We start from the raw sequence: 26685 nt of genomic DNA, 5'->3' as shown, positions 1-26685 counted from the left end.
GGCAAGGTCTGGATATTACTCAGATCCAATTTAGACATAACTCCACACTTCATCTTTACAAAAACATTATCTTTATCTGGACATTTTCCACACAACGTACAGTATGCAAACATCAGGTTCATATTGTGAAAACTCTTCAAGTTAATGTTTATATTTTAACGTCATCGTTTAACTTTTAATAACATAACAAAAACAACATTCATTTTCATATTCCATCTATCGTCACTACAACCATTTTGGCTGACGAAACATATTGTCCCAAAGTCCATTTATTACATGTTACAGTTCTGAGGTAGGTTCTCCGTAGGCCCATCATACATTCCATTCTTCCATACTGAGAGAACAAAGGATTTTGTCTGCTGCCTTAAGATTTACAATGCGTGTCATAAAAAAAACACCTCCATACCTCTCGATTTCTCCCCCTCTGGTGGGTGTGAGAGATGTCTCTGTAGGATTGTGGTCCATGGAAACCTGACCCAAACTGGGCAATGATGACACCCATTTCATGAAGCTCCAGACGAACCGTTCTTGTGCTTATGTTGCTCCCAGAGGTAGTTTGGAACTCGGTAGTGATCCTTGCAACCGAGGACCAACGATTTTTACACGCTACGTGCTCAGCACTTGGCGGTCCCGGTCTGTGAGCTTGTGTGGTCTATCACTTTGCGGGTGAGCTGTTGTTGCACCTAGACGTTTCCACTTTACAATAACCGTACTTACAGTTGACCGGGGCAGCTCTAACAGGGCATAAGTTTGACGAACTTACTTGTTGGAAATGTGGCATCCTATGACTGTGCCACATTGAAAGTCACTGAGCTCTTCAGAAAGGCCGTTCTACAGCCAATGTTAGTCATGCAATCTCCATAGACAATCTGTTAAATTTTATACACCTGTCAGCAACGGGTGTGGCTGAAATACCCGAATCCACTCATTTGAAGGGGTGTCCACATACTTTTGTATATACAGTGCATTCAGAAAGTATTCAGACCCCTTGACTTTTTCCACATTTTGTTACGTTACAGCCTTATTCAAAAATTTTATAAATAAAAAAAAATCCTCAATCTACACACAATGCCCCATAATGACAAAGGAAAACATATATTACTCCCCATTGTATATGGCATATTTGGGCAATTTTATTGTGTTCTCCAGACCCCTCAAACATTTTAAGCCATCATTGGGCTTTATGCTATACTCCGCATTGGCCACACCTTGGCTCCTTAAAGGCCTTACACAAGTTTAAACAATCAGTCTTTGTGAACAGTGAAATATGCATGCAGATTTGTGACACGCAGATAAAGCAGGGCAATTAGCCATGTAATCCTAGAGAGCTGTGGACAAATGTCAGCTTGAGCCTTCCTCTTTCTACCCCAACCCCTCTCTCACTCAGATGTATTTTAACTATCCAGCAGACCGTATCAAATTAACACTTCCTCTAATTGGCTTATAAATAATACAACAGGGCCTGCATTCTAATTTAATCAGTGGTAAACATTGCCAAGGCGGGCTGTAAAGAATATGCCCCTCATTAATTTCTTAATTTGGGTAAGATGGAATGGGGGGGAAATAAGGACAGGGGGTTGGGAGGGGGTGTTCTGGTTCTAGACAGGGGGATCAGATGAGTGGAGCCTCTTGGTTTAGTTGAGGAGGTCTGCGTCCCAAATGGCACCCTACTTCCCAGTGCACTACTTTTGACCAGAGCCCAAAGTGCATTATATAGTGTATAGGGTGCCATTTTGGTATGCAGACAGGGTCTTTGTGCAGAAAGAGGTATTTGTACAGTGTGTACGTTCCTCACTCATCAAATTTAGGTTATATACCCACATGCCTAAAACAGAAATGCATGTGCATTCATTCAAGTGTGCACACACACTTTACGTTTCTTTCCAATTTTTCCCCACATCTCCGCTTGTGAGCACTCTTGTTTATGTAAGTCATTTGTTTTAGAGCATCAAGCTGTTCCACAAACAACACCCAATGTAAATGATCTCTTCTCTTACAACCCCCCTACCCAGACTGACTCTCCTATCAGTCTTTTTTTTATTTTCTTGGTTTAACCATGAATATTTCATGTAGTGGCATAAATATTAATTCTAATAGCTTTGCAGAGTAGTTCTTTTTTATTTTTTTTAAAGACAAATATTCATAAAAAATTCAAGACACTCTCCCCAAAATAATTGACCATAGTCAGACACACACACACAAAGCTTTCTCCGAGGCATACATTTAAAATCTTCGTCTAGAAATGTTTTACAGTGGTGATTGACAGCTCTGTGACATGTTGTTCAGTATGTGCCAATCAGGACATCCCTGCCACAGTCTCTTAATCTGTAACAGTTAGGAACACTTGGGGAACATCATGGAAAGGAAGGCATTTCAAAGGGCTTTAGTAGGCCTATGTACTGTATCACACACAGTATATTCCGAGGTGTGTGTGTGTGTGTGTGTGTGTGTGTGTGTGTGTGTGTGTGTGTGTGTGTGTCATTGATCCTTTGTAATTTGAAATGTTCCAAATGGTCCTTCTATATACTCTCCTCTTGAAGTAAATGTAAAACATTTATGATACGGTGAATGCAGTCAAGAGGTCACCATCCTATGATCCTCCAGAGACCACTATGGGGCCGGTGTTTAGAAGGGGATGACGGGGACTAGGGGGCAAGGACAGTTAGCATGGTGTTCCTCCACCTGACCACACCATTAGAGGCACTTTACGTAAGCAGCAGCGTGTCCTGGGAGAGACCCGTGTGGAAATTCCCGCAATTATTAAGTTGTGCCTGTTCAGGGGACCGTCATGATCCATTCACTTTCTCTTAGCTGCCCTCATGATTATTTCAGTTAGGCACAGTGATATTCAGGCATTAACATTATTGTTTTCATGGGACATTTCGAAGACAAAATCATTTAGGAGTAGTAAGTAAGCATACCAACCGGCATCTTCTCTCAAGTGGAAGTAAAGGGAAGAGAAATGGTCTCTAAGTGATTGTTCCTTGACGATCCCAAACCCGGCACTGGCTTATGTGGCTTACTTTGGAGTTTTATATCAAGAAAGGTGACTGGTCATCATTGTTTGTCTGGAGGAAATATATTGTATAATTATCTAACAATGTATTGTGACAAACCTCTTCAAGATTAGTAGAGTTTCACAAATTAAGCTGGAAACCGTCACCAAAATAACCCCAGAATGAGAGTTCTTTCGAACAGGACAGTACCTGTGTGTTTCCCTGTCCTGGTCCACCCAGGCCTCTGGTGATGTCAAGGTTAGCAGGGTTCGGTACACAAATTGGGTTCTCGGTAGGTCCAGGTCCAAACGCCAACAAGTAAGTCCAAACAGTCCAGCTCATACACGGTAAATCCAGCTGATATACACTGCTCAAAAAATAAAGGGAACACTTAAACAACACAATGTAACTCCAAGTCAATCACACTTCTGTGAAATAAAACTGTCCACTTAGGAAGCAACACTGATTGACAATAAATTTCACATGCTGTTGTGCAAATGGAATAGACAACAGGTGGAAATTATAGGCAATTAGCAAGACACCCCCAATAAAGGAGTGGTTCTGCAGGTGGTGACCACAGACCACTTCTCAATTCCTATGCTTCCTGGCTGATGTTTTGGTCACTTTTGAATGCTGGCGGTGCTTTCACTCTAGTGGTAGCATAAGACGGAGTCTACAACCCACACAAGTGGCTCAGGTAGTGCAGCTCATCCAGGATGGCACATCAATGCGAGCTGTGGCAAGAAGGTTTGCTGTGTCTGTCAGCGTAGTGTCCAGAGCATGGAGGCGCTACCAGGAGACAGGCCAGTACATCAGGAGACATGGAGGAGGCCGTAGGAGGGCAACAACCCAGCAGCAGGACCGCTACCTCCTCCTTTGTGCAAGGAGGAGCAGGAGGAACACTGCCAGAGCCCTGCAAAATGACCTCCAGCAGGCCACAAATGTGCATGTGTCTGCTCAAACGGTCAGAAACAGACTCCATGAGGGTGGTATGAGGGCCCGACGTCCACAGGTGGGGGTTGTGCTTACAGCCCAACACCGTGCAGGACGTTTGGCATTTGCCAGAGAACACCAAGATTGGCAAATTCGCCACTGGCGCCCTGTGCTCTTCACAGATGAAAGCAGGTTCACACTGAGCACATGTGACAGACGTGACAGAGTCTGGAGACGCCGTGGAGAACGTTCGGCTGCCTGCAACAGCCTCCAGCATGACCGGTTTGGCGGTGGGTCAGTCATGGTGTGGGGTGGCATTTCTTTGGGGGCCGCACAGCCCTCTGTGCTCGCCAGAGGTAGCCTGACTGCCATTAGGTACCGAGATGAGATCCTCAGACCCCTTGTGAGACCATACGCTGGTGCGGTTGGCCCTGGGTTCCTCCTAATGCAAGACAATGCTAGACCTCATGTGGCTGGAGTGTGTCAGCAGTTCCTGCAAGAGGAAGGTATTGATGCTATGGACTGGCCCGCCCGTTCCCCAGACCTGAATCCAATTGAGCACATCTGGGACATCATGTCTCGCTCTATCCACCAACGCCACGTTGCACCACAGACTGTCCAGGAGTTGGCGGATACTTTAGTCCAGGTCTGGGAGGAGATCCCTCAGGAGACCATCCGCCACCTCATCAGGAGCATGCCCAGGCGTTGTAGGGAGGTCATATAGGCACGTGGAGGCCACACACACTACTGAGCCTCATTTTGACTTGTTTTAAGGACATTACATCAAAGTTGGATCAGCCTGTAGTGTGGTTTTCCACTTTAATTTTGAGTGTGACTCCAAATCCAGACCTCCATGGGTTGATAAATTTGATTTCCATTGATCATTTTTGTGTGATTTTGTTGTCAGCACATTCAACTATGTAAAGAAAAAAGTATTTAATAAGAATATTTCATTCATTCAGATCTAGGATGTGTTATTTTAGTGTTCCCGTTATTTTTTTGAGCAGTGTATATTGTCTCTTTCTCTGTGGTTCACAGATCCTTCCAGCCCTTCCCCTCTTTCTTCCTGGTTTGTCTTGACCCGTTATCTGTGGGTCGGCCCCACTTTCTGAGCGTTCCCCTTGCTTCTGGGAATAGTAGTTTTGGCGGTCAGACATTTTGTGATCTGTAGTTCTGATCGGGGTGTCCATTTTAGTGAGAGGGCAGAGCCCGTTTATTAGTTCTGCTCTCACATATCTGCCATTTACCACTCGACCCCCTTCTTTGCCACACATCTCCCCCCTAGATTCGACCCCTAGGTTGAGCTACCGGAGCAAAATATGCGTGCTTGCGGGATAACCCATCCACATTTTCCATTTCCTTCCCTGCTCTGGGTTTAAGTCAAAGTGAAACGGTTGGAGACTCAAAAACCACCGCATCACCCGAGCGTTCTTCTCTTTAGCCCTATGCATCCAAGTGAGTGGGGCATGGTCACTGATGAGGGTGAAGTGGCGCCCTAGCAGGTAGGATTTCAGGCTTTCTAGAGCCCAATTTACTGCCAGCGCCTCTTTCTCAACGACTGAGTAGTTGGCCTCCCGTGGTTCCAGCTTCCTGCTTAAAAACAGGATGGGGTGTTCCACCCCTTCTACCTCTTGGGATAGCATGGCTCCCAAGCCAACCTCTGAGGCATCCGTCTGAACCACGAACTCTCGCTCAAAGTCTGGTACCACCAGCACTGGATTACAGCAGAGTGCCTCCTGTAATGTTCTAAATGCTTTGGTGGCCCTTTCGTCCCATTTTACCATGTTTGGTCCTCTGGTTCTAGTCATGTCGGTGAATGGGGGCGGCCACTGTGGCATAACTTAACTGGTCAACCCTAGGAAGTAACTGGTAGTAACTGGTCAACCCTAGGAAGGCTCGAACCTGCTTCTTATTTACTGGTTTCGGCCAACCTCTAATTGCTTCCACCTTCTTACGTTGGGGTTTGATTAACCCTATTCCCACGGTGTATCCCAGATAATCTGTTTCCTCTAACTCTACGTAAAAATTGGCAGGTTTCGCCGTGAGAAGGGTTCGCCGGTTCGCCGTGCCTTCCTAAGGGCGTCTAACACTGCCTGTACCCGGGTGAAGTGGGATTCCCAATCTAGATCCCCACGTCATCTAAATAGGCTTTGGCATACGCTTGGTGCGGTTTTAGGACCTTGTCCATTGGCTGTTGAAAGGTGGCTGGGGCCCCGTGTAAGCCGAATGGCATGACGGTGTTTTGAAACAAACCATCAGGGGTTGTAAAGGCTGTCTTGTCTTTGGCTCTGGGGGTCAGAGGAATTTGCCAGTAGCCTTTGGTTAGGTCCAGGGTCGTAATGTACCGAGCTTTACCAATTTTCTCCAGCAGTTCATCTACTCGGGGCATGGGGTAGGCATCGAACTTGGAGATTTCTTTGACCTTCAGAAAGTCGTTACAGAACCGCAAAGACCATCACAATTGGGCTAGACCATGTGACTCTTCGACTACTCCAGCTGCCAACATTTTCTCTGTCTCTGTTCTAATCGCGGCCTGTCGAACCTCAGGTACCTGATATGGCCTCATGCTCACTTTTCTCCCTGGTATGGAAACAATATCATGAGCCGTAACCTCAGTTCGGCCTGGTACCTCTGAAAACACATCTGTTTTTTTGGATCAGGGTCTTTACTTCCTGTACTTGTGCTGGGGAAAGAGTAGGTGAAATATTTACTTTGGCTGTCTCCTGAGTGGGTGTGGGGTACATGACCATTAGTGGTATGTGGAGAAATGTTTTTAGACCTATCCTAAAATGAACCTAAGATGAGGCTCGTACAGCTAATTACAGTCCTTGCAACTATTTCTGGGTGGATATCTAATGTTCATTTCCTTTCTCGCCATAGGGTCTTCTTTTTGGAGATGACAGACGATGTGGCCATCGAGAGAGTCACTCTGAGGTCAATCGACCCTGTCACTGGGGAGAGGTGAGTCATGCGACGCAGTCATTGCTCGGGCTTATGGGGATGTTGACCCTATGACATAGACAGCGGCTGCATTCCAAACTCTTAAAAGACACACCCTCTCCCCTCAGCCCTTAAATTGGTTGGACACTTCTGATGACGTATCATGATGTCTGACGAGTTGACACTTGCAGGGCAAGGGCCGAGGGAAGAATTAATACATTTTAATTGGACCGCTCCTGACCGGAAATGTTTCACTTGTTCAACCCACAGTTGTGTTTTCAGTCATCATGGAACTGTTGTGTGTGCCTTATATGCACTACAATCAATTATGATTGCATTTCATATCTTGACTAGAAGACAACTCATCCACAAACATCGAATGTTAGCCATCCTACTATATCAGGAAAATCGAAAGTTACAATCTGTAAGTGTGACGTCAGGGGAGCAAAATGTCTAACTTATTTACATTCCTTTTAACTTATATGTTGATTTCTCCATATTAATGTTGGTTTTAAGTTTTGGCTGAATTTTCTTAGCAGATGTACAATCATCGCAAATTGAATTATGGGTGGTTTCAGGTCCCGGAGTGAACATAATTGTACACTCGCAAACTCCATTTAAAACGAGGGCTGAGGGGCTTATGTTGCAAACTTCCCTTGCTTGGCCAATAATTTGGACCGACGACAAATATGGCCGCGGGGATTCCCCTAAGGGCATAAGGCGAGGTGGATGTAGGTGTGTCTTTTATGAGTTTGAAACACAGGCTGTGTCCCAAATGTTACCATATTCCCTATTTAGTGCACTACTTTTGACCAAGACCCATAGGGTTCTGGTCAAAAGTAGCCCACTATATAGAAAAGAGGGTGCCATTAAATGGGGATGTTCCCATAGTCTGATGTACAAAGTTCTCTGTTGTTTATTCCTCGTCCTTTGTTATTCTTAGTCTTTCTTTTTGCCCGACAGATACCACTCACTGTATAAACCAGCCCCCAGTCCTGAGGTGCAGACCCGTCTGCAGTTCAATCCCAAGGACTCCGAGGCCCAACTGCTTCAGCAGCTAAAGGAGTACTGGGCCAATGCTTCCTCCCTGCAGGACCTCTACCCTGAGGCGGTGCATATCAACGCTGACCAGGACCCACACACCGTCTTTGAGTCTCTAGAGAGTCGTCTAGTCGGACGTCTTCAAAACGACTCCTGAATTCTAATCGAGACCCCCACCCACCCTCATGATTTTTACATTAACACAAGCAGAGTGAAGATCCTTTTTAGTTAGTATAACGTATTGGAATCTTAATTGTAGAAATAAAAGGAGTTTATTGTTCAAACCCACTGAAGCCGTCATCGTTGTCATTTGTTTCCGCATCCACTTTGTCTGTGGCCTCCTGACCAGTGGTGTAAACTTATTTTAAGTACTTTAAAGTACTACTGAAGTAGTTTTTTGGGGTATCTGTACTTTTTTAAACGTTTTTCTTCACTACATCCCTAAAGAAAATAATGTACTTTTTACTCCATACATTTTCCCTGACACCCAGAAGTACTTGACAGGAAAATGGTCCAATTCACACACTTATCAAGAGAGCATCTCTGATCCTCCCTACTGCACCTGATCTGGCGGACTCACTAAACACAAATGCTTTGTTTGTAAATTATGTCTGAGTGATGGAGTGTGACCCTGGCTATCCGCACACAAAAAAAGAAAATAAAATAATGTCTGTTTTGCTTAGTATAAGGAATTTGAAATGATTTGTACATTTACTTTTGATACTTAAGTATAATTAAAACCAAATCCTTTTAGACTTTTACTGAAGTAGAATTTACTGGGTGACTTTCACTTTTACTTGAGTCATTTTATATTAAGGTATCTTTACTTTTACTCAAGTATGACAATTGAGTACTTTTTTCACCACTGCTCCTGGCCCTAATCTTCACAAGGTGCACTGGTTAACTCTGCTTTATTACCATATAGAAGTAACACTGTTGCTTGGTTCAAGTCCTCTGTACAGGGGAGCCATTAGTTAGCAATCAGCGAGACTTAAGTGCAGCAGTTAAACAAAGATGTTAATATGGCAGATTTTTCAAAGTCCCCAATGACTGGTCCAGGCAGATTTCAATACTGCAGATGAGTTTGAACATAATATGCATCTCCCTTGAATATTTTATTAGTGGGATTTTTTTATGTGGTGGTGTTTGAAAGTTTGTACTCTAGAGTAAAGCAACCAAATCCCATGCCCTCTTTATTTTTTTGTGTTCCACTAATCAGTGTAGTTCTGATTTATTTAGTAGACAAGTCTGTTTTCATGATGTGGGGGATTGCTTGCTTGATATTTTAGTCTGTAGTGTAAATGCAGACTACCTGTAAATGCAGGTGAGAAGATGGACAAGTCTATCTTATCATAAGCATCAGAATCTATTTCGAAGTTCTGTATTTGTTGTTGGTCTCAACTCAGAAAATGGACTTGTCAATCAACTCAAACAATACCACTACAAAGCACGTTTTCTGAATGTAAGTTAACAAAGAACTTGCTCCATATAATGATGTTGTATTTGTCGTGACATGACTTGACTTTCATTAATGTGATGTCTGTTATTTATCAAATCAACTATACTTAATTGTTCCCCGATTAAATTAATAATTTAACAATTAACTCATTAGGAATTTGGGGCACCACGGAAGAAGTTGTTTATAGTTACCATCTCCCGAATTAAACTCTAAATATATGTTATATATCGATAACAGTCACTTATTAATCATTACCTCATGTCAGTCTCATTCTGAATGTGTTGCAGACTTGAATCTGCACAAAGCCGAGTTTTGCTGATCATCCCGTAACACACACATTGATTTGATTATTTATTTACTAACTAACTAAATGATAACACAGGATACACACACGCATGGTATAGGTTATTTATTAGAAACGTAATACAATGAAAACAGGTCCCTAGCAGACTAACACAATATGACACTTGTTACAAAAGATGGAGAGTTAAAGAGAAAGAGAGACAACATATAGATACATTTGGGAACTACTCTCATAGCAATCATAACACTTTTCCCCGAGTAATGCCTGTATTTACGTGTTGAATGTCTTCCTTCGTCTTGTATCTCTGTTGGATCCAGGCCTTCGTGAAAAGGCTTCCGCTTCGTAAAAAGGGTTTGATTGGGCCTTCTCCTTCTTCTTAGTTGTCTGTGTTTACTTTCACTCTTTCTGGAAGAGTGGTCTTCTGAGGACAGCTAATCAGCCGTGTCGATGATCCCCATTGGGGTGATGAGAGCAGTGTAGTCGATGATGATTTGAAGAGAATAACCAGATGGTCCTACTTAAATTAACTTTCTTAGATACAGTACTTAGAACAGCTACTCTACCGTAACATTGATTGTTAGAGGCTACTTTGTCGTCTTCAACTCGTGTTGATTTTCAGGGTCGTGACCTAGCTGCAGCTTAAGTCCTAGTCTGGTATATTAATTCTTAACTCAATATTTTATACACTTATGTAAAAAGGGGCGTTTCCGTCATACTGACATGCTTTCTGAGCTCCCTTGGGCGTGGCTAGTTACTGGCAAAGTATCATCAAAACTATGAACTTGTTAGAACACTAAACAAACATTCATATCTTAACAAAAACATCTTCATCCTTGATATTTCCGACACATCATAAAGGATGTAAACCTGACATACACAGTGTGAAAGCTCTTCAAGTTACAATATTTTCATTATATCACTTTTATACCATTTTTAATTACGTCACAAAATAGACATTCATTTCCCATATTCCATCTCTCATCGTTCCCCACATTCGGATATTGAAAATATTGTCCCAGTGTTCACTTTTGGACATTAGAGTTTTTGGGCAGCAAAATCTTCTGTAACAAAGTGATTCCAATCACCAGTACTAGAGACCAAAAGGAGTCGTCTGCTGCATACAATTTACGATTGGCATGAGGTGTCATAAAACCCCAACACCAATCCCTCCTCCCCTCTGTGGGTGAGAGGGCTCTGTAGACATTGATCCATTGTAACCTGATCTTTGGATCCTCACATGAGAGTCATGACACATATTGAATCCCTCCCTCCCAAGGGCCTTGTTGGTCTAATGACATGGCACAATAATGAGGGCCCGATCCTGTGGGCAGATGTGAGATTCATTTTAATTAGTGAGGTCAGAGTGCACATAGTTAAATATTATTAACCCTTAGTTGAGAACATGGGCCGGGGGAGCAGTAGGCTACATACAGTCCCCAAAGCAAGCAATGGGTTGGGTAACACCGAGGTGACTGCCTCATGATTAAAGATGGGACTGGGAGTCGATGAGTAGGGACCCAGAGGATCATGTCCACTTTCATATGTATACATCTCTATCCATACCTCTACAAAAGCCAAGGAAAGGGTTATACTGTAGAAGTGTCTGGGATATGAATAAGATTATTTGTTTTACTTAAGTTGATGTGGAGGATTCCTTTTATGTACAGTATTCAATTTTTTGTCTAAGAATTTTCTTGAATAATTATTCTGAGAACTTTCCATAAATAACGAGTGTTTCAAAGACAGTCTTATTTCAAAATGACATTTTGACAAATTACATTCTGGTCTACGTCCCAAATGACACCCTATTCCCTATTTAGTGCACTACATTTGACCAGGTTTTTGACCAGTGCCCATAGGGACCTGGTAAAAATCAAAGCACGACAGAGAACACATGAGAAAGTAGGACTATGGATCAGATGATTTGAAAATCCAAATATGCGAACAAATATTGAGCATGGTGTAAAATAAAGTACAGTGCATTCGGAAAGTATTCAGACCCCTTGACTTATTCCACATTTTGCTACATTACAGCCTTATTCTAAAATGGATTAATAGTCCCCCCCCCCCCATCAATCTACACACAATACCCCATACAAACAAAAAACTGTTGTTTTTGTGCAAATTTATTGAAAAAAAAATGAAACCTTAATATTACATTAACATAAGTATTCAGACCCTTTACTCAGTACTTTGTTGAAGCACATTTGGCAGCAGTTACAGCCTCAATTCTTCTTGGGTATGACGTTACAAGCTTGGCACACCTGTATTTGGGAGTTTCTCCCTTCTCTGAAGATCCTCTCAAGCTCTGTCAGGTTGTATGGGGAGCGTCGCTGCACAGCTATTGTCAGGTCTCTCCAGAGATGTTTGATCGGGTTCTAGTCTGGGCTCTGGCTGGGCCACTCAAGGACATTCAGAGAATTGTCCCGAAGCCACTCCTGCGTTGTCTTGGATGTGGCCTTGGATCGTTGTCCTGTTGGAAGGTGAACCGTCACCCCAGTCTGAGGTCCTGAGCACTCTAGAGCAGGTTCAGCAAGGATCTCTCTATACTTTGCTCAGTTCATATTTTCCTCGATCCTGACCAGTCTTTTAGCACCTTCTAGCTGAAAAACATAAACACCACATCATGATGCTGCCACCACCATGCTTCACCATAGGGATGGTGCCAGGGTTCCTCCAGACGTGACGCTTGGCATTCAATCTTGGTTTCATCAGGCCAGAGAATCTTGTTTCTCATGGTCTGAGAGTCTTTAGGTGCCTTTTGGCAAACTCCAAGCGGGCTCTCATGTGGCTTTACTGAGGAGTGGCTTCCGTCTGGCCACTCTACCATAAAGGCCTAATTGGTGGATTGCTGAAGAGATTGTTGTCCTTCTGGAAGATTATCCCATCTCCACAGTGTGTCAGAGTGACCATCGGGTTCTTGGTCAGCTCCCTGACCAAGGCCCTTCTCCCCCGAATGCTCAGTTTGACCGGGCGGCCAGCTCTAGTGTTGGTGGTTCCAAATGTCTTCCATTTAAGAATGATGGAATCCACTGTGTTCTTGGGGACCTTCAATGCTTCAAAAACCATCAAGCGCTATGGTGAAACTGGCACTCATGAGGCCCACCACAGGAAAGGAGGACCCAGAGTTACCACTGCTGCAGAGGATACGTTAGTTACAGTTACCAGCCTCAGAAATTGCACCCCAAATAAATGCTTCACAGAGCTCAAGTAACAGACATATCTCAACATCAACTGTTCAGAGGAGACTACGTAAATCAGGCCTTCATGGTCGAATTGCTGCAAAGAAACCCCCACTAAAGGACACTAATAATATGAAGAGATTTGCTTGGGCCAAGAAACACAAACAATGGACATTAGACCAGTGGAAATCTGTCCTTTGGTCAGATTAATCCAAATTTGAGATTTTTGGTTCCAACCGCTGTGTCTTTGTGAGACGCAGAGTATGTGTGCTTCCCACCGTGAAGCATGGAGGAGGAGGTGCGAGGGTTTGGGGGTGCTTTGCTGGTGACACTGTCTGTGATTTATTTAGAATTCAAGGCACACTTAACCAGCATGGCTACCACAGCATTCTGTAGCTATACGCCATCACATCTGGTTTGTGCTTTATGGGACTGTCATTTGTTTTTCAACAGGACAATGACCCAACACACCTCCAGTAAGGGCTGTTTGACCAAGAAGGAGAGTTCCATATGTGCTATTTCATAGTTTTGATGTCTTCACTATTATTCTACAATGTTGAAAATAGCAAAAAATAAAGAACAGCCCTTTAATGAGTAGAAGTGTCCAAACTTTTGGCTGGTACTGTACATCATTGGGTCAGACAGACAGGTCAAAGTGTTAAACAGCGACTAGTTGAGATCAGGGGTCACCTTCATACTAAGGGAATTTAACTGTAACAAAGTTTAACCTCTGTGTTGATGGGGGAATATACTTTTGATCTGCACAATTAAGCTTATTATAGGTTTAAATGGAACATGAACCCCATATTCATAAATCATGTCTTTGGTCTTCCAGTCTAATTTCAGTGTATACATTTAAATGTTAGTAGGCTTCTGTCCTGTGCTTTGATATTTTTGCTGTCTTTTAATTGAATGTAAATATATTTATCTACTGAGCTAGTAGTACTTATTTATGTTGTATTTACAGGTAACTGCCAAAATAAAGGATACACCAACATAAAGTGTCTTAATAGGGTGTTGGGCAACCACGAGCTGCCAGAACAGCTTCAATGCACTTTGGCATAGATTCTACAAGTGTCTGGAACTCTATTGGAGTGATTTGACACCATTCTTCTACGATAAATTCCATAATTTGGTGTTTTGTTGATGGTGATGGAAAACGCTGTCTCATGTGCCACTCCAGAATGTCCTATAAGTGTTCAATTGGATTAAGTCCTGGTGACTGAGACAGCCATGGCATATCATGAATCATCAGCAAGATGAGCAGTCTTTGTCACTGAAGCTCCTGCCAAACGTGCCACAACAATCGGCCATATTTCAAAGCCACTGTCTTAGTCTACATGACGATTGCCCCGTAGCACTCACATTTGTAGCCATGAAAGGCTTTGAAAGGCTGGTCATGGCTCACATCAACACCATCAGACACCCTGGACGCACTCCAATTCTCATACCGCCCCACAAGATCTAGAGATTACGCAATCTCTACTGCACCACACTGCCCTCTCTCACCTGGACAAGAGGAACACCTATGTGAGAATGATGTTCATTGACTACAGCTCAGCATTCAACACCATAGTGACCTCCAAGCTCATCACTAAGCTCAGGACCCTGAGACTGAACACCTCCCTCTGCAACTTGACCCTGGACTTCCCGACAGGCAGCCACCAGGTAGTGAGTGTAGGCAACAACACATCCGCCAAGCGGACCCTCAACACGGGGGCCCCTCAGGGGTGTGTACTTAGTCCCCTCCTGTACTCCCTGTTCATTCACGACTATGTGGCAGCACACGACTCAAACACCATCATTAAGTTTGGTGGTAGGCCTGATCACCAACGACAATGAGACAACCAGAAAAAGGGGGTAAAAAAAAATATATATATACATATATATATATATATATATATATATATATATATATATATATATATATATATATATATATATATATTTTTAATAATCAACTAATCATAAAGCTTTGACAATTTGAATCAGTTGTGTAGTGTTAAGGCAAAAACCAAAATGTGCACCCTTTGGGGTTCCGAGGACCGAGTTTGGGAAACGCTGGCCTATAGGGAGGAGGTCAGTGACCTGGTGGTGCCATGACAACAACCTCTCTCTCAATGTCAGCAAGACAAAGGAGCTGATCTTTAACTACTGGAAACAGAGGGCCGAGCACGCCCCCATCCACTTCGACAGGGATGCAGTGGAGCGGGTCGAGAGCTTCAAGTTCCGCTGTGTCCATATCACTAAGGAATTAGCATGGTCCACACACACCAACACAGTCGTGAAGAAGGCATGACGACGCCTCTTCCCCCTCAGGAGGCTGAAAGGTTTGGCATGGGCCCTCAGATATTTGATCTCTTCTTCTAACCATGGTAGCAAAAATAATGGGCAACTGGGCATGCCCAGCATTTTTATACATGACCCTAAGCATGATGGGGACCATGAACCACCTGTGTGGAAGCACCTGCTTTCAATATACTTTGTATCCTCATTTACTCAAGTGTTTCCTTTATTTTGGCAGTCACGTATATATGCCAAACTTAAACATGTCACTGTCCGTCCAATCAGAGAGGAAGAGGCAATGCAAGAGGGTTTACTTCTCACTAAAATCTGTCCAGGAAAATAAGACCATGAAGTGAGGAATTTTTGTATTGGGGTCAGTAAGTGTAGAATTTGGTCAACAACAAAAATGTATTGCTAATTTGCTACATGAGGCTTATTTGATTGAATAGAAGTTATGTAATAGCTAGATTGTTACAAATGCACTGATAAGTGGACACACCTGGGGCATTTCGGCAACATGGAAAAAAATGACTTTATAACGGTCCCAACTGATCTCGCCTCCTCTGTCCTCCTTAACTGGCTACCCAAACTCTTTGCTCCGGCCAAATGCTACGCTACACCCACGCAATGGGCGGATTCGATTATGCTGAGCCGGGGGGCACCAGTTGCGACGTCATCACTCAGAGCAGTCACCCCTCAGGGTCTCTATGCTGCCACCTGCTGATGTGTCATATCTCAGTGCAGTGCATCTCTCAGGGAAGTGGGGGTGTCAAGGTGTGGGTCTTTCAAAAGGAACCATATAAGGATAAGTGGGGGTTTCTAAAGGAGTCCTTTAACACTAGACGTGCTGGAATTACATAACTACTAGAACAGCCATGACTTGATATTTACATTTCAAATATTCAATAGTAAATAATACTTCTATTACAAAAAAATATTTTAGTCAGAGTGCAGTTTAACTGCAGTACAATGCATTATAACTGCAGTTAAAGTGCAATCTTTCTGCAGTATGCTCCAATACTGCGTCCAAAATAACAGTTTTTTGAACTACAGTAATTTTGCAGTGTAACTGCAGTTACAGTGCAGTATAACTGCACGCAACTGCAGTACACTGCAGTTATTCTGCAATTACTGCCTCCAAAATATGACTGCAGTTACTGCTCTTCTACTGCAGTTTCAAAACGGCAAACGTTTTTTGTAAGGGAAAATGAATGCATTTTTTAATAAATTAAGGTAGCTAACATTAGCTACCATTTACATTTATGAAAAACGTAACATTACATACAGTGGGGCAAAAAAATATTTAGTCAGCCATCAATTGTGCAAGTTCTCCCACTTAAAAAGATGAGAGAGGCCTGTAATTTTCATCATAGGTACACTTCAACTATGACTGTTGCTGGTATTTTGGCCCATTCCTCCATGCAGATCTCCTCTAGAGCAGTTATGTTTTGGGGCTGTTGCTGGGCAACACGGACTTTCAACTCCCTTTCTATGGGGTTGAGATCTGGAGACTGGCTAGGCCACTCCAGGACCTTGAAGTGCTTCTTACGAAGCCACTCCTTCGTTGCCCGGGCGGTGTGTTTGGGATCATTGTCATGCTGAAAGACCCAGCCACGTTTCATCTTCAATGCCCTTGCTGATGGAAGGAGGTTTTCACTCAAAATCTCACGATACATGGCCCCATTCATTCTTTCCTTTACACGGATCAGTCGTCCTGGCCCATTTGCAGAAAGACAGCCCCAAAGCATGATGTTTCCACCCCCATGCTTCACAGTAGGTATTTGTTATGTTCTTTGGATGCAACTCAGCATTCTTTGTCCTCCAAACACGACGAGTAGATTTTTTACCAAAAAATTTTATTTTTGGTTTCATCTGACCATATGACATTCTCCCAATCTTCTTCTGGATCATCCAAATGCTCTCTAGCAAACTTCAGACGGGCCTGGGCATATACTGGCTTAAGCAGGGGGACACGTCTGGCACTGCAGGATTTGAGTCCCTGGCGGCATAGTGTGTTACTGATGGTAGGCTTTATTTTGATTGGCGATTTTCTGAATTAATTAGAGTGCCATTAGATAGCCTGATTTCAGATGTGTCCATGTTAACAGGATTATTAGGGACATCGTTCTTCTTGCAAAGCATGTAAACATTTTAATCAAACTATTATATTAATCTGAATATCCACAATAATTGCATTATTATGTGCATGTAACCTTACTCAGTGAGGGGATTCGATTAATCTGGCCCGGCTAGGCCTCCTGAGTGACGCAGTGGTCTAAGGCACTGCATAGTAGTTGCTAGCTGTGCCACTAGAAATCCTGGCTCGCTACCGGGAGACCCATGGGGCGGCGCACAATTGGCACAGCGTCGTCCGGGATAGGGGAAGGTTTGGCCGGCAGGAATGTCCTTGTCCCATCGAGCTCTAGCGACTCCTGTGGTGGGCCAGGCGCATGCACGCTGACACGGTCACCAGGTGTATGGTGTTTCCTCCGACACATTGGTGTGACTGGCTTCCGGGTTAAGCGGGCATTGTGTCAAGAAGCAGTACGGCTTGGTTGGGTCGTGTTTCGGAGGACGCATGGCTCTCGACCTTTGCCTCTCCCAAGTCTGTACGGGAGTTGCAGCGATGAGACAAGACTGTAACTACCAATTGGACACCATGAAATTGGGGAGAAAAATTTATAAAAAGTAAAGCAATTATCATAATAATCTGGCCCAGCTAAACGTGTTTTGTGCACAGGATGAAAGTTGATCGGGCAGCCTCCTGGACAAGCCAGGTGCCCCGAAAAACAACATTGCAACACTGTGGTACGCTCCATCTGCCCTGTTTGTCTATTCTGTGCAAACCCCTTGAAGGCGCTGCATGGTCAGTCAGACATCTGCATTGACCTTGCAGCATTTACTGTTATATGGCCTCTGCAGAAGTCAGGGCATTTATACTTCTTGCGCTTCGCCAAGCAGTGTAGAGCTGTTGTGAAGGAAGTGGTCAAGGAAGTGAGTTGGTGTTTATACAGGACCTCCCTTCCTCACCAACCGTCAAATAATCATGTCAATGCGGAGCCCTCCACATTGTTACACAATTTGAGAGAGGTGCATGGCGATGCAGTATGGAGCTCAATTTGGCCTCTGCATGCCTCTAGGCTCCTCATTGAGTCACACTATCCATACAGCCTCTGACCACATTCTCGGATACATTTTCGGATCAAGCATAAATTGGCTCTGAGATATCCACACACAATGCATCATTGACCACCTCCAAAAGTGGTAAACCAGATCTGAACCCATTCAGACCACAAAGCAACTTCTGTGCATCTAGACCTGTCTCTTCGATGCAATCTTCATATTCTGATAGTGGCATGTAAGAGTCAATGCATGCTTGATCTGAAATGTGATCGGAGGCGCCGTATGGATGGAGTGACGCAATTGCGGAACCTCCGGAGGCTTGCAGAGACCCTACCACATTGCAATGTGCCTCTCAAATGTTGTAACAATATGGAGGGCTCGGTAAAGCTTTGCATTGACATAATTGGTTGACGGTAGGTGAGGGCAGTAGGTTCTGTATAAACACAAACTCCCTTCCTTGACAACTTCCTTTACAACAGCTCTGTGCTGCTCGGCAAAGTGCAAGAAGTATGTGATACTCACTTCTGCAGAGGCCATATCACCGTAAATGCTGCTCGGAATGCAGAAGTCGGATTGACAATGAACCCCTGTTATGTTTCAAGTAGGCACAACCTAAGATGCATACATTCAGTTTTTCCGAACTCACTTCACTTGGACTAATGATTGAAGCTCGCTCAACTGGTGCTAGTACATGCGCTGATCAAATACACAGATGGAACGCTGATCAAGGTGTTTACATGTCCTAATAATTCGAAAGATTACTCAGAAAACCACGTGTTTAGCCTCCTGGGTGGAGCAGTGGTCTAAGGGGGAGGGTTTGGCCGGCCAGGATATCCTTGTCCCATCGTGCTCTAGCAACTCCTGTGGTGGGCTGTTTCCTCCGACACATTGGTGCGGCTGGCTTGCGGGTTAAGCGAGCAGTGTGTCAAAAAGCTGTGCGTTTTGGCTTGGGTCGCCTGTCCCAAGTCCTTCCTTGAGTTTCAGCGATGGGACAAGACTGTAACTACCAATTTGATATCACAAAATTGGAGAGAAAAAGGAGTAAAAAAGACTACTGCTTAATCTGCCTACTGCTATAGTTTAATATTGAATTATTACTTAGCATGTAAACGGTACTTGAGTCTGGAACTGAGTTCCTCCTCAACGATTTCTAGAATGGAATTTTTATGCTATCTAGACCAGTGGTTCCCAAATTTGTTATAGTCCCGTACCCCTTCAAACATTGAACCTCCAGCTGCGTACCCCCTCTAGCACCAGGGTCAGCTTACTCTCAAATGTAGTTTTTTTCCATCATTGTAAGCCTGCCACACACACACTATACATTTATTAAACATAAGAATAATTATGAGTTTTTGTCACAACCTGGCTCGTGGGAAGTGAAAAAGAGCTCTTACCGGACCAGGGCACAAATAATAATATAATAATAATCAATAATGTTGCTCTTTATTTAGTCATGTTACATATAAAACTTTATTTGTTAATCAAAAATTGTGAATAACTCACCACAGGTTAATGAGAAGGGTATGCTTGAAAGGATGCACATAACTCTGCAATGTTGGGTTGTATTGGAGAGAGTCTCCGTCTTAAATAATTTTCCACACACAGTCTGTCCCTGTATTTAGTTTTCATGCTAGTGAGGGCCGAGAATCCCCTCTCACATAGGTACGTGGTTGCAAAGGGCATCAGTGTCTTAACGGCGTGATTTTTCAAGGCAGAATACTCTGACCACAGCCCAATCCAGAAATCTGACAGTGGCTTCTGATTAAATTTTCACAGAACTACTTGTTGCAATTTCGATGAGGCTCTCTTGTTCAGATATCGGTAAGTGGACTGGAGGCAGGGCATGAAAGGGATAACGAATCCAGTTGACTGTGTCATCCATTTTGGAAAGTACCTGTGTAATTGCGCACCCAACTCACTCAGGTGCCTCGTTTATCAAATTTGACATTGTCTGTAAGCTTGAGTTCATTTGCACACAAAAAATCATACAATGATGGAAAGACCTGTGTGTTATTGCAGACAAAGAGCTCCAACTTCTTAATCATAGCCTCAACTTTGTCCCTCACATTGAATATAGTTGCAGAGAGTCCCTGTAATCCTGGATTCAGATCATTCAGGTGAGGAAAACATCAGCCAGATAGGCCAGTTGTGTGAGAAACTTGTCATCATGCAAGCGGTCAGACAAGTGAAAATTATGGTCAGTAAAGAAAACTTTAAGCTCCTATCTCAACAAAATAAAAAAATGTAAATATTGAGCACTTCTGTATGTTGTAAAATCGTTACATGGTCGCTGCCCATATCATTGCATAGTGCAGAAAATACACCAGGGGCCTTGCTTTAACAAAGTTAACAATTTTCACTGTCGTGTCCAAAACGTCTTTCAAACTGTCAGGCATTCCTTTGGCAGCAAGAGCCTCTCGATGGATGCTGCAGTGCACCCAAGTGGCGTCGGGATGCACGCGCATTACCACTCCACTACTGTATGTCCCCCTGTCATGGCTTTTGCACCATCAGTACAGACACCAACATGAGCATCAGCTACGTTTGGCTACATATGGACCGTTAGTGGAATTCCCGCGAGAGAGTAATGGTTAATGTGATTGGATGTTAATTATTTGACAAGGCCATCGATGGTTTAATTTAATTTTTTTGCAGCGAAACGAGGCTACTCAGGCGAGAAAAAAAACTCACCCAAATGTATAGCCCCATTGCAAAATATAAATGGATTGTTTGAAAATGTAAAGAAATCACATTTATTTTTGGCTACTCCAGATGGTATTGGTTGGGCCAGAGCCAGAATACAGGTGGGTAAAGCAGTTTTTTAAAATTCTTCATTAGATTTTATACTGATTGGTTAGTAGCAGGTTTAGGATAACTTATGCAAAAGGTTAGGATAATTAGGTTAATGTTAGGAAAAGGGTTTGGGTTAGCTATTTTATTTGTTTATCAACTTTTGATGTCAATTTGACAAAAGCTGTATCCCCTCTAGACATGTGGTCCCGTCTAGCTTTTTGTCAAAATCGATGCGCTTGAACAGAAGGGAACGCCCAAGAAAGTGACGTTGGAAAGGGAAGTTACCCAAATCCAGGACATCCATGCTTGATCTAAAAACAACAAAAACGTTTTTTGGACTTGTTGTGGGTAAATTTAAATTCAGTCGACTAATTGCAGCACTATATTATTTGTGAGACCAACTTGGAGGGGGAAGACTGGTGACTTTCAGGGTAACGTTAGCAGTACACGTTTTCAATGTCTAGCTAGTTAAATCAATAGCTAGCTAGCTAAGTTAGCCAACTGCACACACGTGTGAATCGGTGCCTCAGATCATAGCACTAGACTGGTAAAGGTAACATGTAATGCCTAGGACTGACACATTTGGATTAACTTTACATTCACATGATGTCATAATGTTACATTTAGCTGTAGCAGACATGTACAACTAGCTAGCTATGGGATCATTTGTTGTGTGTGTTGCAGAGAGACGTGTATCGCATCCCACCAGTCACCATGGCAGAGGATACGTTGATGTTGAACTTCTCGTCTGACTCAGCTCCAGCATGTCACTCGAAGAGTTATCAGAGACCAACGTCTCAGGAGAAATGGGCTTTGGTAGGTAAACTCTGGTCACAACAATGTCACGAGTTTTGTTAGATCTTTGCCATGTACCTCAACTCCACGGTGATTTTATTCACGGAGTTGAGTACAAACTATAGTTTTTTTTAAATGAACCTCGCTATGCAGTTGCTCATACAGTGTACCTATGTTTTCCTCTGTGTGCCTTTATTTGTTTTCTGAAGTCATACTTTTTTTAATAAAACGTGAATCAAATACAACAACCGACTGTTTACTTGTTGAGATTAAATTGGCACATGAATGAACATTCCCGCTGAGGTTAAATTTGATTAACGTTTTATTATAAAGTATGGTTTCAGCAAACGGTGGCATTAAGCAACAGTCAAACATAAGAACATGATAAGGGTTTACATTTTGAAAATATCGACTGCATAGCGAGTCAGTTTTTATTTTTATAATTAGTCTGCTCTCAACTCCATGGATGAAATCATTGTGGAGTTGAGGTACTTGGGAAAGCGGGATAACTAGTCAGTTGTACAACTGAATTCCTTAAACTGAAATGTGTCTACCACATTTAACCCAACCCCACTGAATCCGGCAAGGTTAACCAATCATTGTCAGCACAGCACTTGCAAACTACCTAACTCCTTTTGTTACCATGTTCTCAGTTCATCTCTGAATAGATATTACATGTTTTAATTTCCAGAAAAAAGCACAGAAACGAAAATACTCAGGAATACAGAAAGAGTTACCTAATAAACAACAGTTCAATGGGCCTAAGACCAAGGACCAACAGCCCACCGAGGACATGGAAGAAGAGGATGTACCAACCCATAAAAGCCCTGTCCGAAAGCCAGCACCAAAGGATGCAGCCAAAGCCTTGTCCCCTGAGACCCTAAAACCTGCCCAGAGATTCAAAGCCCAGACAAAAATGACTCCAAAAAGTAAACATGTTGGGGAACACAAAGGAGGAGAGGACAGTGTGTTCATAAAGACTTCATCCCTCTTTAGAAATAACCCAGATATCCCAGACGTCCACAGGTAAGTTCTTTCAATGACGATGGGAGGGTGTTGAGTTGGTAATGTTGCACCTGGCTGTTGACCTATGTGGTTTCGATCTTGAATCAAGCCTTTATTCAAATAGTCTACTTTCTATACACCACTAATGGTTTGCTGAAAACATGTATAAGGTCCAAGACTTACTACAAATACAATTATTTATCATGATAGTAGTACAGTCTAAGAAAAAACAAGCTTGGGTGTAGGGTTAGAGGGTTTGTTACTCCTGTTTAGTGAAATGTTGTTTGGTTAGTATTAACCCCTTCACTGGCTGTGACTGCAGGCCTGCTGTGACCCAGCTGAAGGAGAAAGTCTTCACCAGTGACTCATTTGCGGAGCTGGACCTTCACCCCCACCTGGTGAGCACCTAAACTAGGGATGTGACAAAGGGAAAACATGAATTCATAATGCAGAATATGGTCCTATTGCCTATGACTGCTAGGGTGCAATGAAATACTATCTACCGCAGTCATAGGCTGAATCATAAATCGAATGCTTGGGCCCTAAGCCCATTATTGAGTGGCCTCTTGCTGTTGTGTTCGATCGTGAACACTCGAGTCTGAAATTATTTTGGCCAAAATCAACATTGAGGCGATGCATGCTCTACGTCCCAACTGCCACTTATCAATATTTCAAAATCTGTTTGCGAGCATGGTCTCAACTGGTCTTGTGCATGACTCATTCGCTATTGAACACGGGCACTGGAACAGGCGAAAGGTGTTGAGAAAGTTGTAAAAACAACATTTATCTTTCTCCTGCCCAAATTATGTGCAAGTATATTGGTCTCCAGGGATTTCATCAACTGATTTAGCTTGTTGTAGCATGCCTGCTGCTAGCTAGCTTCACTGACAAACACATGGATGGGATTTTAGATAGCTAGCAAAGGACGGGGGCGGCAGGGTAGCCTAGTGGTTAGAGCATTGCAAGTTCAAACCCCCGAGCTGACAAGGTACAAATCTGTCGTTCTCCCCCTGAACAGGCAGTTAACCCACTGTTCGTTCCTAGGCCGTCATTGAAAATAAGAATTTGTTCTTAACTGACTTGCCTAGTTAAATAAAGGTAATAAAAAAAATGTTGGCACAGCACTGTTTGACAGCTTGCTGATGAAGTTCGACATATATGCAGCAGTTAGTCAGTACTTTAGTATGTTTCCAAAGCACTAATCGCTACATTGTAACGTTGGGTCAGCTTAAAGCATAGCACATCAGCTGCTGTCACTTGCATTTCTCTGCCATTTTTTTTTCAACTTAACAACGATGACTTGCTGAGCGCTTTATATCCTTGGCAAATCACTTAGGTTGCAGTCATTAAAACTCATTCTTCAACTACTCCACAAATTTCTTGTTAACAAACCATAGTTTAGGACATCTACTTTGTGCATGACACAAGTCATTTTTCCAACAATTGTTTACAATTTAACCAGCTTGAAAAATTCCAGAAAATTATGTCATGGCTTTAGAAGCTTCTGATAGGCTAATTGACATCATTTGTGAGTCATTTGGAGGTGTACCTTTGGATGTATTTTAAGGCCTACCTTCAAACGCAATGCCTCTTTGCTTGACATCATGGGAAAATCAAAAGAAATCAGCCAAGACCTCAGAAAAAAATTGTAGACCTCAAGTCTGGTTCATCCTTGGGAGCAATTTCCAAATTCCTGAAGGTACCACGTTCATCTGTACAAACAATAGTACACAAGTATAAACACCATGGGACCACACAGCCGTCATCCCGCTCAGGAAGGAGACGCGTTCTGTCCCATAGAGAGAAATGTACTTTGGTGCGAAAAGTGCAAATCAATCTCAGAACAACAGCAAAGGACCTTGTGAGATGCTGAGGAAACAGGTACAAAAGGGTCTTTATCCACAGTAAAACTAGTCCTATATTCGATGTAACCTGAAAGGCCGCTCCGTAAGGAAGAAGCCACTGCTCCAAAACGTCCATAAAAAAAACAGATTACGGTTTGCAACTGCACATGGGGACAAATATTGTACTTTTTGGAGAAATGTCCTCTGGTCTGATTAAACAAAAATATAATTGTTTGGCCATAATGACCATTGTTATGTTTGGAGGAAAAAGGGGGAGGCTTGCAAGCCGAAGAACACCACCCCAACCGTGAATCACGGGGGTGGCAGCATCATGTTGTGGGGTTTCTTTGCTGCAGGAAGGACTGGTGCACTTCAAAATAGATGGCATCATGAGGTAGGAAAATGATGTGGATATATTGAAGCAACATCTCAAGACATCAAACAGCAAGTTAAAGCTTGGTCACAATTGGGTCTTCCAAATGGACAATGACTCCAAGCATACTTCCAAAGTTGTGGCAAAATGGCTTAAGGACAGCAAAGTCAAGGTACTAGCCCTGACCTCAATTCCATAGAAAATGTGTGGGCAGAACTGAAAAAGCGTGTGCGAGCAAGGAGGCTTACAAACCTGACTCAGTTACACCAGCTCTGTCAGGAGGAATGGGCCAAAATTCACCCAACTTATTGTGGGAAGCGTGTGGAAGGCTACCAAAAATGTTTGACCCAAGTTAAACAATTTAAAGGCAGTGCTACCAAATACTAATTGAGTGTATGTACATTTCTGACCCACTGGGAATGTGATGAAAGAATTGCAAACTGAAATAAATAATTCTCTACTATTATTTTGACATTTCACATTCTTAAACTGTGGTGATTTTCACTGACCCAAGACAGGGAATTTTTACTAGGATTAAATGTCAGGAATTGTGAAAAACTGAGTTTAAATCTATTTGGCCAAGGTGTATGTTAAGTTCTGACTTCAACTGTGTGTGTGTGTGTGCATTATATATATATATATATATATATATACACACACACACACACACACACAAATTATACAGTGCCTTGCGAAAGTATTCGGCCCCCTTGAACTTTGCGAACTTTTGCCACATTTCAGGCTTCAAACATAAAGATATAAAACTGTATTTTTTTGTGACGAATCAACAACAAGTGGGACACAATCATGAAGTGGAACGACATTTATTGGATATTTCAAACTTTTTTAACAAATCAAAAACGGAAAAATTGGGCGTGCAAAATTATTCAGCCCCTTTACTTTCAGTGCAGCAAACTCTCCAGAAGTTCAGTGAGGATCTCTGAATGATCCAATGTTGACCTAAATGACTAATGATGATAAATACAATCCACCTGTGTGTAATCAAGTCTCTGTATAAATGCACCTGCACTGTGATAGTCTCAGAGGTCTGTTAAAAGCGCAGAGAGCATCATGAAGAACAATGAACACACCAGGCAGGTCCAAGATACTGTTGTGAAGAAGTTTAAAGCCGGATTTGGATACAAAAATATTTCCCAAGCTTTAAACATCCCAATGAGCACTGTGCAAGCGATAATATTGAAATGGAAGGAGTATCAGACCACTGCAAATCTACCAAGACCTGGCCGTCCCTCTAAACTTTCAGCTCATACAAGGAGAAGACTGATCAGAGATGCAGCCAAGAGGCCCATGATCACTCTGGATGAACTGCAGAGATCTACAGCTGAGGTGGGAGACTCTGTCCATAGGACAACAATCAGTTGTATATTGCACAAATCTGGCCTTTATGGAAGAGTGGCAAGAAGAAAGACATTTCTTAAAGATATCCATAAAAAGTGTCGTTTAAAGTTTGCCAAAGCCACCTGGGAGACACACCAAACATGTGGAAGAAGGTGCTCTGGTCAGATGAAACCAAAATGGAACTTTTTGGCAACAATGCAAAACGTTATGTTTGGCGTAAAAGCAACACAGCTGAACACACCATCCCCACTG

At 42.9% G+C, this 26685-nt stretch overlaps 2 protein-coding genes across 6 annotated transcripts in view; both read left to right on the top strand.

Moving 5' to 3' along the window:
- The window catches only part of ak8 (adenylate kinase 8), a 66492-nt gene extending 58294 nt beyond the window's left edge, over positions 1-8198 (top strand). For both annotated transcript variants that reach the window (XM_021606700.3, XM_021606701.3), the window contains 2 exons: positions 6810-6890; positions 7833-8198. In XM_021606700.3, the coding sequence (XP_021462375.3) occupies positions 6810-6890; positions 7833-8067 (316 nt within the window). In that variant the 3' untranslated portion in view covers positions 8068-8198. The remainder of the gene's footprint in view (positions 1-6809; positions 6891-7832) is intronic.
- Positions 8199-21324: 13126 nt separating this feature from the next.
- Positions 21325-26685, top strand: part of ddx31 (DEAD-box helicase 31) — a 53663-nt gene continuing 48302 nt past the window's right edge. The window contains exons 1-4 of one of the 4 annotated variants that reach the window (XM_021606692.3): positions 21325-21401; positions 21742-21873; positions 22544-22878; positions 23180-23255. In XM_021606692.3, the coding sequence (XP_021462367.3) occupies positions 21360-21401; positions 21742-21873; positions 22544-22878; positions 23180-23255 (585 nt within the window). In that variant the 5' untranslated portion in view covers positions 21325-21359. Of the gene's footprint in view, positions 21611-21741; positions 21874-22543; positions 22879-23179; positions 23256-26685 lie in introns of all 4 variants that reach the window. The other 3 variants (XM_021606694.3, XM_021606693.3, XM_021606695.3) reach the window with 3 other exon arrangements.

The sequence above is a fragment of the Oncorhynchus mykiss genome, chromosome 6 (genome assembly GCF_057628025.1).
Source record: "Oncorhynchus mykiss isolate SJ-2025 chromosome 6, ASM5762802v1, whole genome shotgun sequence".
NCBI lineage: Eukaryota > Metazoa > Chordata > Actinopteri > Salmoniformes > Salmonidae > Oncorhynchus > Oncorhynchus mykiss.
Note: the sequence above shows the minus strand (reverse complement) of the source record. Positions and strands in the feature narration are given on the sequence as shown.